Here is a 17,490-nt window from a genome sequence, read left to right as displayed (position 1 = left end):
TAATAATAATAAAAAAAAAAAAATACCGGAGACCGGGACAGGACATGTATTAATTTTTAGACAACCAGATCCAGCAGAAAATTTAATGGATGTTGAGTATCCATGCATTCATTCCAGAAAATTCCGACAAGTGCTTGCCCACAAGGGTGATAAAGAAAACGTGGAAATCTTGGGAGGCCACTAGCCAGATTACTGCACAAGTGCTTGCCCCCGCCATTGTTGATTACTCGCTCGGATGCGATCACCTTGATAGCTATTCTGCAAGTAAATAGCAGACCGGTACATGGGTTGGTTCAGTACTGTAGTACTGTAATGTGATTGAAATTATAATTCATTTTAATTATAATTTTAAAAGTGTTAAATTAATTAATATAAATTATAGTTTTAAATTAATTTTACTGGAAATCCTCTTTTAAAAATTTTTGATTAAAAAAAACTATAATTTACATTTTTTAAAAAACATTATTTTTGAAATCACAAATGTAAAGTTATTACAATGCAAAAACCCATGTAATATTCCAATGCCAGGCGCAGGCAGCATGAGTGCTTGAAAGGTCACTTTCTGATAACTTGTGTGGTCCTTCAGATGCACTGAGAGTTTTCATTTTCGGAGTCACCATAGCTTTTAGACATGCTTGCATTTGTGTTGTTCAATTTACAATATATATCATCAGTGACGCCTGGGTTTGTGAAATCAAGATTACCAGAGTACGTAGATTATTATCTCTTCTCGTGTTTTTTTTTTTTATATATATAATTATTATAAAAAAATTAGTTAATTAGTCGGTTTTAAAATCTCCACACTAGAATCTTTCTATCTTTTGCAATCTATGAGTCTAACCTACAAGATAATGAAAAACAGTGGGACTAAATTAAAATTCTCTCCAACTCGTGTTAATTATTTTAAGGGAGCAAAGCACAGGCACGCAGACTGAAACACCAATGGAAGAAGGCAATCAAATCACCAATTAGTTTATCAGGCATTAATTCATATATAATCTATGCAAATATCAAGAAATACCCAATCAGGATGAATTGTGAGTATCTGTCTCGTAATGTTTTGGTTGTTTAGCTATATTCTTTTGTTTATATCAGTATCAGCTATTTTATTCTGCTCGAGTCCATCCTGGGACAACCAAACCCTGCTTTTAAACGATAGATAGTTACGTTATTACAAGGAATTGTGGTTAAGGATCTAAATCTTTATTAGATTTCGTTCAAGTTGTTGGGTTATAGATCATGGTTAGTTGATCCGTGGCTCCGGTCGGTCCCATGAATCCAAAACAAAAGAAAAGACGGGAAATTGCTATATCAAACCCTAAAACTGAAGGTCCTGTGCAATTATCCCCCCCCCCACAAAGAAAAAAGAAAAACCTAGGCATGTGGTTTTGCAAAATGTTCAACGTGCATGATCGGTGGACTAATCATGCAACCTAAAAATTCAACAAGATCTGACTTTGAAAACACTCTTTTCACATGTGGAACATGTCGTGCGAGTATGTGAGACAAAATTCTCAGGTGTCTTTATGCAGCGGCGAGGGATCTTCTTACAGCCCGATCCTAAAATTCGACGCCGAAAGATGACCATGGAAGCCACCCTATCTAGCTATCGCATTCTTTATTGGCCCGGCGGCTATCGCCATGATATTAGGTGATCTTTGACAACGATACTTAATAACGCCAGCTCTTGGTGAATGCACAGTTAATCATCATCATCATGTGAAGGTACTTGGTGGATTCTTGTTGGATCTTATGAAAGTCTGTTAGTATAAAGCTGAATCTGTGATTTTATTATGCTGCCTTCTGTACTGTCCCATTTTTGCAGACATTATTATTCCATAACACTCCAATTCTCTAAAGAATGCATGTGAGCTATCATTGACTCGGCGTTCTGCATCATTGTAAATAATGTATATTGTATATAGAATTAACAACCCTTGCCAATTATTTACGTTTTCTTTTAAAGCTGACGGAAAAACATAGGTTTAACGGTGGCATACACCTCCCAAAATGAAAATTCTAAAATTGACAAAAAAGAAAAAAGTTTAGTATATTCTTTAATTTGTTCCAAAATTATGCAATTAAAATTCAAAAGTTTTATGTAATCGTTAACTTTAAAAGATATAATTTAATTGATCAAATTTTAGATTTATTTTCTATAAATTACCAGTTTAAACCTCACAAATCTAAAAATTATTAAAAGCTTATATTATTATTAACTTTATGACTCATAAAATTAATTAAGATATGCACAAGTTGGTTTAAAACAAAATCAAAAGTTTTAATGATACGTTTGGGATTTTATAAAAAAAACAAAAAAATAATATTAATTTTTTATTTATTCCACTCAAGAGCTCACTAAAACCATCGGAATCGAATGAGAAAACATCAAATCAAGTGGAAAAGCACTTCTTTTGCACCGAAAACGCCACACCAAATCAATGTCGTTAGACAACATTACATTGTATAGTTTGGCAATTGATCAGTGAGCGCTGTAATTCTTGGTTTTATAGGCGGTATGAAAGAGTCAGGGTTAAAAAAAAAGAGGGGGGGCTTTATTAAACCTTAGAAACTCTTTAGCTAACAAAAGTTACTGCTTGTTACATGGCCAGCTACCACTGCACATCTGACTTAAATAGTCATTTCCTCCAGCCTAGAAACCAAGAGAAAAAAGAGATTAGGATATACAGAAAACACAACGGTGGCTAGGAGTGGCTGGCTCTCCTGGGTATGTGTGCATCGTGCCTTGGTGCGAGTGGCAGCAGCAGAAAGGACTAAAGCCGCATGGTTGGGAATTGGGATGGTCCTGGTGGGTACGGTAGGTGTGGCTTTGCCTGTCCTTAAAAAACTGTTCCCAACACAATTCAGAGTAATCAGCCGAGCCCCCCTCTCTATCTACCCCACACTCCCTCCTTATTTCTAGCTTCATCATCCACGCATTGATTAAGAAATAACACGAACCATTGTCTCCTCACGGTTCCACTATTTTCCCCTGCCAATTTCTAAATCTTCTCTCATGTCCATCTCCATCTCCCCTTTCACCCTGTTCTTGTCTCCAAGCTCCTCCAATTCTTTGTTTCCTGCTCTAGTTAGGTGGGGCTGTTCACCTTCCCTTTGTCAGGATTCTCTTTGCTAGTCCCCCTAAGTCCAACGAGGCTGACAAGAATAAAGATATGAAATACAAAGTAAACAAATAAATCACCCTTCATAACCACTAGATAGAAGCAAACATATGCCAAAATCTGTGTCTTATCTTTTTATCTCTACCTCTTTCTCTCCTTAGTCCACTCTCATCTTTCCTTGTTCTCTAGCTTTTCTTTCCCAGATGAAGACAATAATGGCCAAGACTCCTCATGACTCTTCTTTCTCTTTCTCCAGGAGACACTTCAACTGGAGAAAGAAAGTTGTTGAGGATGAAGAAGATGATGAGGAAATCTTGACTTTCAACTCCTCCTCGCATTGTGAGGAGTTGGAAAATGACCAGGAGCTTAGAATCACAGTGCTGGCTGCAGGTACAACTCAATCAGTACCGAGGAAAAAAACACTTCCGATTGTGGCATTCTTTAAGCTCCGATCAGCTCTTACAGTTTTCAGCAAGAGCCGGTCAGCCTATCACTCGGGTTTAGGCACCAGAGTTATAGGTACCCTTTTCGGGTATCGTCGTGGACATGTTCATTTTGCTTTTCAAGAAGATGCAAAACAGAATCCAGCTCTCTTGATTGAGCTAGCAACACCAACAAGTGCACTGGTCCGAGAAATGGCTTCTGGGTTGGTTAGGATTGCATTAGAATGCGAAAAGAAGGCAGGGAAGAAAGCAGGAAAGTTGCTAGAGGAGCCTTTATGGAGGACTTACTGTAACGGTAAGAAATGTGGGTATGCATCGAGACGTGAATGTAGGCCTGAAGATTGGAAGGTTTTGAAGGCTGTGGAGCCAGTTTCAATGGGAGCTGGTGTTTTACCAGGGAATGGAGCAGCAGGGTCCGAAATAGGGGAGCTCATGTACATGAGAGCCAGGTTTGAGAGAGTTGTGGGGTCAAAAGACTCGGAGGCATTTTACATGATGAATCCTGATGGGTCTGGAGGTCCTGAACTTAGTATTTATTTGCTTAGAGTTTAATTAGGCTGTGCCTGTGGATCTTATTAGTAGTATCAGCATCGACTTGGTATCCTGAAGCTCTCTGTTGTTTTAGTTTCTAGATATCAAGTCGGTGAAAAAAAATACGGAGGGTTTCCGCTCCTTGCGTTTTTTTTCTCAGTTATTTTCTACATTTTGGGAAGGGGAAATGTTACACGTATCATGCTCTAGAGATCCTAAGAGATGAGAGCAGAGCGGTGGCATGGTAGGTGTTGCTGGGTATATCTATGTATAGATTTTCTCTTTTTGAACTCTTTTTTTGTTTTTTATGGTGGAAACAAGATGCAAATGAAGGTTTGTGGTTTTTCCTTTTCGAAACACCCGTTACATACCATCTTCCACTTCGCAGAATACAGGGCACTACCCCTGTTCGGACGAAATATGGCCTTGGTTAATTAGTTTTGTTGCGCATTAATTGTAAAATTGTTTCGTTAGGGTACAGCATTTTGCTTGTTAGAAGAATTTAAGTTTAGCCGGAGGATGTCATCATCTAATAATAATTTACGTTTCGTTTGTGAGGAAGGTAAAACATTGAAAGATACTCGCTTCCTTTGAAACAGTTTTGGGTGAACTTTTGAAAATGCCACTCCTGCCCTGTTTAATGTCCAGGGAGAGGTTGCACCTGCTAGCATTAAAGGCCCGACAACATGTTGGGTGGTTAGGAAACTCGGTCCATTGAAGCCACTGATTATGAAAGGGGGTCTTGACTCTTACAAGTATTTGTAAGCGCCAATGAAACTGAGCTTATAGCTAGATAACCAATGAGCTTGTGGTATTCTTGCAGAGTAGAGAAGAGAGGTCATTGGCGAGTTCCATCTTCCTAATATATAGAAGAAAGTGAGCTTATATAGATGCCAAGGGCGTATCTTAAAGCAAAAGGGAAACGGTATTCGAGTTCTCCCAATTTTGAATGAAAATATGATTCTTGCTTTGAATTGGATCAAGAAGAACTTATAGAAAGCAAAGCCTTGAAACAGATCCATTTTAAAAATCTTGGAATCATAAAAATGAAATTGTTTCCGAGCCCATGGAATAATATATATCACCAATAGGAATCTACATTTGCAAGATATTTCTGCCTAGCTAATCCCATTGGCTTTGTGAATCTTGAGCCATGCTGAGTACCCTGAATCTTATCTAACGGGTATAGTATAGTCGAAGGAGTTTAACATATTCGAGTCCAAATATATTCATAGGCTGTGTATTTCGAGGGCCAAATGCTGGAAAGCCAGCATAGTACCAAATGTTCTTCATGGTTTACCTAATGTAATGTGATCGAAATCAAAACCAAAGCAAAACACTTACCTCGGGAACTGTACATAAAATCTTGGAATGTAGAGAAGGGTGCCCAATTTAGAAGAGATTGTTTTTTTAAATTAACGAGATTATTCGGGTTAAATTACGTGCAGCTTGATTAATTTAAAATAACTTGTTTTCAAAAATAAAGGATTTGGTGTTTGGATGTTTTTTAAAATAAAGGATTTGGTGTTTGAAATATGGCAACATTTCAAATGGTTTCCTCTGTCTTTAGGAACGGTCAACCACACAAAGCTAAGAAAATAATTGTGGTGGTCCTGGACATGGATCTGCTGAAGTGAAGCCCCCATGTCTTGCTTTACGTGAGAATTTTTCGGATTGTCTGGGCCTCAGAGTCTACGCAGATTGTGATAGTGTGGGCTTTAGGGTCTGAAGTCTATTCTGTTTACCCGGGCTAACAAGTAGACATAGTCCACATAAAACGGCCCATTTCTTCTTCTTCTTCTTCTTCTTGTTTATTTTAATTTAACCACTTATTATATATGTAATTTATATTCAAACAAATTTAATAGATAATGCGTTTGTTGAAACGAAATGCAGATAATTCTTCCAGTAGGTAGAAGCCATATAATAAAATCGCCATATACTTCCCATCGCTCAATTCTCAAGAATGTTCACCTTCTTCGCATGAATCTGCCATGATAAAATCAACTTCAAGCTCTTTTCAAATACATGTTAGATGTCTCTTTCCCTGCCCACGCAGCTAGCTCCTCCGTGTTTGTGAATCACAATCAGACACAGAAAAAAAAAAAGAGTGCTCGTGTGGCATTAATTACCACAAGTATATATCAACGGGGAGAAATTCAAAAATCAGTCTTGCAGATTGTTGAAAGAGAGCTCATTAGTTTTTCAGATTTCTCATGACAATTATACTCGAGCACAAGCTCTTTAACGTCTCTTGGAACAAATGATGATGGAGCTTGGGCTCTCATGACTTCGTCCATTTTTCCATGGTTAGTCAAAGGAGCTAATTAAGCTCTAAAAACCTTAACTGTTGCCCTCGTGTATTTTTGTTGGAGGGAGAGTTGTGTTTGAAACTTTGAATGGACAAGACTCACATGCAAGAAGGAGACTGGTCAGTTCACACGTGAGAGCTAATTATCTTATATTGAAAAGGAATGAGAAAAAAATATAGTCGTAATAAACATGTTACTAGTGGTATATATCTGAAAAATGGGGTTAATTTTATGCGATTGAAAATTGAAAATCAAACAACACATAAATATATTTATTTATTTATATTTATCAAGGGGAATAACTCTTCTCCATTATACTATAACTGCCTGAAATCACTAAAGCATGCGCCTTATTTCATGTGATGAAATTAACTACCAAAACAAAAATACTATAACAACTCGCCATCATTTATATATATATATATATATCTTATAACAACTGTCCAGAGCTAAGCCAATAATATAAGCAGCATGTAAATCTTATAGATTTATTTTTTCATTAATTATAATCAACTTAGCCTCTTCCACTACAAGATTTAACAGTTTTACCGACGGAATTTTTCCGTCGGCGTAAGACACATATTCCATCGGTAATTAATTTACCGACTAAATCACCGACGGAGAATTTTCGTCAGTGAATTGTTTGTCGGTAATTTTTTGTCCGTCGGTAATTCCATCGGTAATAATATTACCGACGGTTTTACTGGCGGAATAAACGCATCGGTAAATTTTTTTTTTATTACCGATGGATTTACCAATGGATTTACCGACGGAAATTTCCGTCGGTAACTCCGTCGGTAATTATTTAAAAACATTTTAAAAAAATTATTTTATAAAATTATAAAATAATTAAATTAACATAAATCAACATTGTATAATATATACTCAAAATGCTTGGAAAAAAGAATAAGAAAATCAACTCAAACAAATTTGTAACAAATAAATAAAACAAAAAAATTAATTCAACTAAAAAATTCATATGAAAAAAATGAAGTCGCAATTGCTAAAAATTTAAAAATCGTATAAATAAATCAACTAAAAATTGATCTCATATGAAAAAAAAAAAAACTCACAACAACATTTATACAATTATTAAGAACAAAATCAATTAAAATTAAATAAAAAACAAATATAGTGAAAAATCATAAAAAAATAAGAAAAAAAAAAGATCTTACCTTAATATACTTGCAAGTGAAGCTAAGGAAAAAACAATTCGTGAAGCATATTAATTAAAAAAAAACTAAGAGGATAAAAGAAGAAGGAAGAAGAAGACATACCCGAGCATGGAGGAAAAGAGAAGGAGATGAGGAGAGAAAAGAAGAGAAGGAAATAGATATTGATGTTTTTTACATATAGTGAAGAAGAAGAAGAAGAAGAAGAAGAAGTAGAAGTAGAAGTAGAAGTAGAAGTAGAAGTAGTAGAAGAAGAAGAAATAGAAGTAGTAGTAGAAGAAGAAGAAATGAGTCTGTCTCTTGTGAAATAAGCGGATTCAGGTTTTTTATTGGGGCGCGTTACCGACGGATTTACCGACGGATAATTGAATATTAATATTTTTTAATTATTTCGTCGGTAATTCCGTCGGTAATATTTAATTTAAATTTTCAATTTCGTAAAAAGTTTTTAGAAACCGCCAAAAATTACCGATGATTTTTCAATCCGTCGGTGATTCCGTCTGTAATATTTAAATGAAAATTTTAAATCAATTGAATTTTTTCAGAAAACCGCCAAAACACGCCGATGAATTTTCAATCCGTCGGTGATTTTGTCCGTAAAGTAAAACAATTAACAGTGCAATTGGAAGATGAACAGTTCTGGAGCTCTATGTAAAATACCGACGGAAAAATTCCGTCGGTAATTCCCTTTGTAATTGACATGATGAACAGTGTTCAAAGTTTACCAACGGATTTCCCGACGGAAAAATTCCGTCAATAATTCCGTTGGTAAAAAATGACACGTCATCTTTTTTTTTTTTGTTTGCTTTATTTTTTTTTCTATGGTAATTCCCTCGGTATATACCGAGGGAATCTTTTAGTCGGTAAAATTCCTCAGAAATTTACCGACGGAAATATTGCCTCGGTATTTCCGTTGGTATTTATTGATTTTCTGGTAGTGTTCAGTGCCAATGAGCATGTAGCTACAGGTGTTGTAACATGTGCAAATAAACATTGAATTATGTGTAATTTAATTACAGCCGGAGACATGGGAACTAATGTCGCCATTATTGTTGTTGTTCATGACACACATGGATTGAACATCTGATAGGCAACTTAGCACAATCTTTGGCTTTATTTTCCAAAATTCATGATTGCGATGACCCTCAATTTTGGCTGATGTCAGCTCCAGCCTCCTTCTCATAAACATGTTTCCTTACAACAAGCCCCACTTTGAAGAAGAGGGGTTAAGTCCATTTTTTACCCCCGATATCACTAATGCGGATCGTGACTAATTTGCTAGCTATAAGTAGCACTAATTAAATTATCTGGCTGTGACCAAGTTTGCACCTCCACAAAACAATATTACTTAGCTGGAAAGAAATAGATTCATAAAAAGTAATTAAAAAGGGGGGTTGGAATTCGGTTTGCATATTTAATTGTATATGGAGATTTGGGTTTTGCTTCAAAGCTGTAAAAGTGCAGACAATTTCCTAATGTCAAGCAAACCTTGTTGCAAGAACTACGTTAAAACTATGTTTCTTTAATTAGTTTAACAATGAACCCCTTTTTTTATTTATTTATTTATATGGGTGTCTAGGTCAGCTTGCGCGTATCTCGATTAATCTCACTGTTCCTGAAGTTAACGACCATGTAAGCTTCTAGTGACCATCATATGAATAACCTAGGGTTTGAACCTGAGACCACAGAGGGAGCAAACCTCTTGATCCCAAGTTTTTACCACTGGAACATCACCTAGATGGTTACAATGAACCCGTTTTTACTCTTGGAATTGAGATATATGCTCTTCATTCCTTGGATAATTGCTAATGGCCAAGTGTACTCCATTTATCTATTTTCCGGACCCGAAGAGAGCTCGAAACACATATTTGATCAATCATGATCTAAACCTTGGGACAATTTAGATACCTAGTACCATTAATTGAAAAACTATTCTCATAAATATTCATAATGATTACATATGAAACATTATTATAATTGTTGGATTGTCAAATATGGTCTTGGTTGCATGCTCTCAAGCCTCGACTAATTAAGTTAGATTGTCAATAGCCTCGGTTGCTCTCAAGCCTCAACTTGATGGTTGCCCGCAAGTAACAGATTCATGCATGTGACATACACGATAGAGTAGAGATCATTAGAAAAGTAATGCTCGTTCATTTTTTACAGAAATCAGGACTGATCATGAATGGTGAAAGGCTGAGAAATTAAGGTTGTGAATGCAAATTGAAAACTGGATAGCATGCATAGGCCTAATTAAGTTAAAATTGAAAAGGAAACTAGGATAAATTAAACTATAAAAACTTGTCTCCTTGTGCTGAAAAGTTGAAACTAGCTTCCAAACATCCCTTTCTCTCAAGGCATTGACAAATTGCTGTCTCCCTGGCTTTTCGTGAGTTCAGACCCACGACTTCACGGGCCACACAAGGTCAACCGTGGAAATTTCCATGGTTATCTCGATCCGGCCATATTTTAAGAACAAATTTGAACACAAGAAAATATTTTCATATGTAGTTGGTGACCTCGCGTTACATGTCTTATTGGATTTACATTGCAAATGGCTTGATACGCGTTAATTTCATTTGGATGGCCATGGATATTGCAGTGTTTTATGGATTGTTACTCGGCAAAGGAAGTGGCTTCTTGTCCAACACTTTTCTTCTCTTTTTTTTTCATTCTATCTGACTGTCATCTTTTTTGGGTCTAATTAAGTTCCCTTTATTTTAGTATCATGGAATGCAGAGGTGGCATTCCGTGCAATGATTTGTGTATCTGCTCTTCATTTTAATAAGAGTTGGTTAGAAATTTAAATACTATAATATATCATAATATATAATGCTGAGGGCGACAAATTAATATTATGCCTTGGGAGAGAATCTTATATTCATTAGACGGGGATTATTGGCTTCGGAGATTGAATTCCAAGGCAATGCCTTGCACGAGACATTTTAATTTGAGGATCTTAAGACGCAAGAATCTTATTGAATGATTAAAAATACCAAGCAATTGATCATGTCACAGACACGATCAGATCCATATACACGCATTACTATGTTTCAAATGGCAGAATCAGAGCCATAAACATGACATCAAAAAAGCAAGGGATTGATTGTTAGCTAAATATGAGCCCAACATTCGGATCTCTTACCCCATAATGTTGCAGGTTCTTATTGCTTTAATTAATCAAAACCTCTAAAATTAATTAGCAGCTAAACTTTGTTAATAAAATGATTGGGAAGCTTAGCTTTCCACATTGAACAGGGGACTCAAGAGATGAGGACCATGCCCACGCGGTCTTATCTTAAAGACTGTTTTTTAAAAAATAATAATAATAATAACAAAGCGACTTTGAATTAATTTTAGGTAGCGTTCGAGGACTTCTTCATCTGCAGTAACCCAGTAACTAAAGCAGCCAGCTCAAATTAGGGGGGGTAGCTAGATCCAATTTCTGGCTTTTGTGAATGGCAGGGAGTCGGTGAGAGAGAGATCCCATGAACAGTTTGACCCAGACTACGTACGTAACCAAGTCTAAAGAAGTTGCAGAAAATTAACAACATCAACAAAAACCAGAACATACTGAAATCATCCACTTTTATAAATTACAAAACTAACAGACTTGAAAAAGAAAAGAAAGGTAAACAATTTTCTTGATTCATATTGAAATGAATACTACATGTCAACAAATAAATAATTTTCTTCTGTATTATAAATTCAGCCTATACAGTATAAACTAACCAGATTTTTTTCTTAAAAAAAAAACAGAAAGAATCAGCTCCTTATGGCCTGATCATCTCATAGGCTTCCTATCCCATCCAAAAACCTTGACAACCCTGTAACCAAGACAATTTCAAGAACCCAAGAAGAAGAAGAGGAGGAGGAGGAGGAGGACGAAGATGAAGAAGAAGAAGAGGAAGAAGAAGAAGATTAAGTAATAAGAATAAAAAATTACGGGCTGCAGGTTACTTAATTCTGTATTGAATTGTGTCTCTTGGATGGACCAGAAGGTGGAACAGGGACACCTTTAGGCAAGAAGTTGAATACATGGTTCCGGTGTCCAAAACTTGTCTCGTACAATCTCCGGTAAGGCTTTGCATTCTCCGATTCCTTCAACGTATCTTTGACGTCCCCCATTAGAGTAGCGCCTGGTCTTGTGGCAGAACAAGAAGTAACAAGAAGGAAAATGATAAAGAGAAGACAGGTGATGCTAACAAATGAAAGATGTTTAGCTTGAAAAGAAGAAGAAAGGGAAGCCATTGAAGGTGTCTTTTTTAAAAATAAAAAATAAAATCTTTGAAGGAAACTATGTAGGGTTTTAGCAAGGAAGGGAAGATGAGTTGCGATAATTTTTTACCAAGGAGGGATTATATAGAGAAAGTTTCTCCTTACACACACAACCACGCCCATGTGTACACACACGGGAAAGAAAAGGCCGTGGAAGGTAGGAAATGTAAAGGGTAGAGAAAGAGAGCTCGACAGGAGAAGTGAAATGCACGCTAACGACTAAGGGACTTTTCACTTTGATTTTTTGAATGTCAACGGTTTAAAATAAATAATATTCAAAAATATTTGGTGCCGGCGTTATTGGATAAAAGATCTTTCTTTTGCTTTGTAAAGGTAGATGATTATTTATTCTTAATATCACGGAAAATAGAAACATTTTAATTAATCTCTTTGGAGTTATGGGCTGCAAGAACATTATTTATCTCCATCCTCTAGCTAGTCACTTCTACTTTATTGGTATTTTCCTGTTCGGGCCAGAGCTTTCAATGACACACGACAAGAACCTAAACATATGTGCAAATTTGGAAGGGAGGACAATCATAGCATTGCTTTATATGGCGCGTGTATCAAAATTTTCCCAACTTCTATTGATTTGGTTAGATGAATTTAATCCTCAAAAATAGTATATTGACAGTATAATTTAGGTTATATTCAGAGAGATTTGTGATGGGATGGACAGCTTTATGGATATATATGGTTGTAGTCATTATAAAATCCTTATTGCTGCCTACTTCCTCTGATAAGTACTTGACAGGAGCTTTAATTTACAGAACAAATCAAGAAATTTTTTTGTTTGTTTTATAGGAGATGAAGCAATCCATCGGAAATTAAATTAAATTAAATTAAATATCACCTATCCATCTATCCTCTCTGTGTGTTTGTGTCCCACGAAAGCCGCTTTGGAATTGCTGGTGAATTATTAATTTCTCGTTTTAAATTCTTGGTCATATATAGTAAATAAAAAATCATGATTTTTTTTTCTTTTTTTGAGGGATACAGAAAAACCGTTCATGCAGCAAGCGCGCTCAAGGTCTACCTAAAGATATGGGTTATTAATTAATTCATCATTTAATTTACTTATTTAATAATGCAGGTGAATAAGTTAATGATTAATTGTCAATAAATACACAGTGACTTGTAATCTTTTGCGTGCGAAACTCTTGTAAGAAAACACGGTCAATGGGGTCCATTCAAATCCTCCAGTAAACCGTATTCAATCTGAAAATGATGTACGTACAGGCATCTGTACATTTTTTATATAAAATCTCAGTGCCAGCTGTTCACAGTATACTATTATTAAGACTTCAAGATTATTAAATCAATATATTTAATTCCAAAGGAGCACAATTTGTGTTGGGTTAACTTGTTTTGACACAAAACAAAACAAAATCTAGTCTGGTAATTAAGTCATACGGGGAACAAAATTAAGTATCATAAAGACAACACATGAACGTGACGTGGCACACCCACTGACGAGTTGAACGTGTATAGATGGCATGATATTGTCAAGTTTAGCAGGCCAGCTCCTATATATTTCAAAAATTAATTCGAAATCTAATGTTGAGTGTCAACGTGACCGAGCTGATTATGCTGAGTCAGAGAGAGAAAAAGAGGTAAAAAAGTACACTGCATGGCCGACTGAGACCGACATGTACACACAGGGCAGGTAAACGTTAACGTGGTCATAAGATTATGGGCATTGAGTTGTTGAATTCTAAACAAGTGTCAAGTTCTCATGGTTTGGTGGGTGCTGTGACCTTCCAGGCGGCGGCGGCTGCTGCCTCGGCCTTTCTCTTTCTTGTACGCGAAGCACACATACGACGGTCATGTAGATGTATGTCTCTTGAAGCAGCCATGTAATGTGGCACTGATTTCGTAGATTTTTTAGTTTTTAATTTAAAAGCAAAAAATAATTTGAAAAAACTCTCTTGATAGTTCAATCTAAATCAAGCGGGCCGATTGTTTTCTGGCGACGCGTTTGTGTATGTTAGAGTCCTTGTTTATCTCTATAAAACGAGTAATTATGAGTGACCAAATTTCCTAGAAGAATGAAGATCGAGTTCTCAAGATCAGCTTCCAGGAAAAACATTTAAGAGAAAATAAGGATAATTGACGGGAGGGCGATTTATGATGGAGACTTGGTGCATGTCATTGTTGCTGAAAACTTGCTCCATTTAAGATGTACAAATTATGTGACTCAATGCGTGGACCAAAATCCCATCAAGACCGCATGTCACGAGGCTTGATGTACAAATTATGATGTGCCTAGGTCGCATGCAGTACAATGTTTTTCTATTAATTTACACTAATCAATCTAATAAGCTTTTAAAAAAATTATAAGTGGATGTCATTAATTAATCTAATAATTGGAATACATTATTTCTCTAGGTTTAACAGTATTACTATTGCTGGTCACATGGCATCAAAGTTAATGTCATAAAAGGATGAATTTGGAGAGTTCTATTTATTTTATATTATTTTTAGAATAATCAACGTATAAACAGATTTCTTTCTTTTTTGGTAACTGGCTCGTCAGAAAGCCACTGCGGCTTTGGGCGAACCGACTTTTGAGCTGAGCCTAAGCCAAGCCAGGCCAGGCCAAGTAGTTCGGCAGGCAATGCAGAAAATTCGTGGCTTTTCCTTTTCACAGTCAAAAAATCTCTGCTAAACTTCAAAGGTCAAAACTGAAAATTTCTTAGGTAAACCTTGTGCTGACCAGGACTGACACGCAGTTTCGGACCCTGGAATTAATGGTAGCTTGCGTGGGTCTTGTAGAAAGCAAGTTGCTGTGCAAATAGACCTGTTTTCAGATTTTTGTTTTTGGGTTTTTTTTAAAAGTTTTTTTAAAAATTTTAAATTTTTTTAAATTTTTTCTGATATGTTGATATTAAAAATAAATCTTAAAAATAAAAAATATTATTTTAATATCTTTTTAAATGAAATATACATAAAAAAGAATAATTACTATTTCAATACCTAATAGCTATTTCCCTACTGTTTCATAGTGGACCTTTCAATTTCATTAAATTAATGTGCAACGAAGTAACTAATTGCCTTGGAGATACACGGCATGCATGTTTTTCCTCCCAGCAGCGTCAAACTAAGACAATGGACATCCTTCGTTACATCATGGATATCGTCAATTTTCTTTTTTCTTTTGTGTTTTTTTTCCTTACAGCAATTTCCAGGAAAGGAAAGCAGAGTGCAAAATGCCTATCCTCTAATTTCGGCAAGGAGACAAGCTCTAAAGTTACTTGGTGTTTTTGTTTGCAGAATATTTCGGTGGAATTAAAAATCATCCAGAAGTACTCATTAAAATAGCATCTTTTAATTTGATCAGTTTGATGATTAATTTTCAAATTAACTTTTTAGAATCTCGTCAGTGACCTACGGATTATTCCATTTGCGTCTTGCTTCTTCTTTTTTTGTTAATATTAAGTTGTTGGTGATGTCCTTCAATTTCTGCGATTGATCATATTTTTGCTACTTTGGCTTCAAACTTGAGCATTTTCCCAGTGTTTTCAATGTCATGGATTTTGTTTTTTTTTTAATTACAAGAGGTAGTTTATTTCTATTCTATGAACGTTATCTGATTTTTTATTATATATGCGCACGCGTGCACTCAAATTGTTGTTCTTTGATCAGAATGTATAAATGTTGATATGTATTCATGTATAGGAAGGTTTTTTTTGTTTTGGATGTTGAGATAATTGTTCGAAATTGATACAGGATATTATGATATAATTAAAAAATTTTAAGGACTTATTTTAACAATTTAAATTACACGAGATATTGATCACATGTGTTAACAAAGAAAGCCACAGACCACCTAATTCACAAAATTTAAAATTTGGTGAAAGCAGTGTAAATGGGCCTAACTACAAGTTGAATTCCCCCCTGATACTTAATTATTATTATTCAGATGACATCATGTTATCGGAAAGTGAACCGGGACTTGCTGAATCAAAGGTTTAAGTCGTAGTTGGCTTGACAGTCGACTCCAAGCGGTGAATTAAAAAATAAAATAAAAAGTTTTGAGGCTTTTAATTTGACATAAATTGAAAAGTGATGAACATGATTAATCACTGTTTTTTAATAATTAATAAAAAAAATATTTATGTTTAACATAACATCTTAAGAGTTTTAAAGTTTGGGCAACGTAACTCAAGCCTAGGTGTTGGATAAATACCTAGCACCTTGTGGGCTCAGGTTACGTACGTGAGCTTAAATGGTGGGCTCAAACAGGATATCAAGCCTAAATATTAGGTGAGTGCCGAATGATGTTTGGGATCAAGCGGTACACTTAAGCCTCGCTGCTAGGAGTGTGCCTAAGCCTTTTGGATTATAGTCTTTTTTTTTTAACTCAATAACATGGTTCGATGTTCACGGGCTCACCTAATATCTTAAATTCTTTTTTTCTCTCTCTCATTAATGCACGTGTAAAATATATTTTATTTTATTAATGTATGAGGAAGATACATCCTCCCTCGATAATATATTTATAATGAATTTTTATTTTTCATTAATGTTATGGGTTAAAATGACCCTCTAGCTTCTCAATTACAAAAAAAAAAAAAAAACAATATTTTTTAGCTATAAAATATCTATTGAGTTACCCAGGTAAAAGGTTCAAATTTTTACACTAAAAACACATATATTTTTAACATATGAATAATATTGTTTATTTATAGAATTGCTGACTTGACTATTTAAGAATCCTCAAATCTCTCCTAAAAAAATTTCTTGTATGTATTTAAAAGCACTTATCAAGAAATATTTTCTTTTATTTTGGATAAAATAGTTATTTTAAAAAAACATTTAATTGATCCATAATTCAATCACAGGAAAAATCTTAAACCTAGCATATCATTCATATTTTAAAACATTGTAGAAATAAAAGAATTAATATTAAAATGATGTCAAAGATCCATTTGTGAATGTCTTGATAGTTAAATCTTCTACTAATGATAAAAATTTATTCGAGTTTTTTATTTTTCACCATTCTAGCTTGGAATGTTATAGCACCATAGACGCTAGAAGGAAGACATCTGCCTAGCAACATCAACTTTTTGATAAGTCTGCTGATTTTGAACCAAAGATTCAGATGAAATTTGGAAGCTCACATGTCAAGCCCATGCTGGAGAGGTCCAAGACCACTAAGTTTTGTAGGCCACGCCACTCAAGGCCCTCTTCCGATTGGGTTGTAAGACAATACCATTTCTTCCAAATAATACATCTCTTGAAGTGACGTGGTCAATCCATGAGAAAACCCGTTGTTTATCGTTGGTGGATTCCCTTTCAGCTGATTGCTGCTCAAATCAAGCTTAAGAAAAAACCTTTTGTTTAAAGAGACTTTAGGTGCGTTTTAAAAAAATATTAAAAAATATATTATTTTAAATATTCATTTTTAAATAAAAATATATTTAAAAACTGGTTTTTTTCATATGGGCACTTACCTCAATAGAAACTATTTCCGTCCCACCAAAAATCAAGTACACTTCAATGACTAAAAAAATCCAAACACTACCTACGTGGTCCTCTCTCATTGGCCACCATATAAAACCCCAGCAAAATTACCAAAAAACCGCACAAATCAAAACTGTAGAGATATTATTATTATTATTATTTTTAT

At 35.1% G+C, this 17,490-nt stretch overlaps 1 protein-coding gene across 1 annotated transcript; it reads left to right on the top strand.

Annotated features, from left to right (window-relative positions):
- The first annotated feature begins 2,672 nt into the window (after window positions 1-2,672).
- LOC118047474 (protein MIZU-KUSSEI 1) lies at window positions 2,673-4,388 on the top strand. Its single transcript, XM_035056784.2, has one exon. The coding sequence runs from the start codon at window positions 3,326-3,328 to the stop codon at window positions 4,115-4,117; it is 792 nt and encodes a 263-aa protein (XP_034912675.1). The 5' UTR covers window positions 2,673-3,325; the 3' UTR covers window positions 4,118-4,388.
- The last annotated feature ends 13,102 nt before the right edge of the window (window positions 4,389-17,490 follow it).

Source organism: Populus alba, chromosome 10 (genome assembly GCF_005239225.2).
Source record: "Populus alba chromosome 10, ASM523922v2, whole genome shotgun sequence".
Lineage (NCBI taxonomy): Eukaryota > Viridiplantae > Streptophyta > Magnoliopsida > Malpighiales > Salicaceae > Populus > Populus alba.
This window is presented reverse-complemented; position numbering and strand designations above follow the sequence as displayed.

Bases quoted from the DNA above. Each gene is read 5' to 3' on its own strand.
- LOC118047474 (XM_035056784.2), top strand. From the start codon at position 3,326: ATGAAGACAATAATGGCCAAGACTCCTCATGACTCTTCTTTCTCTTTC.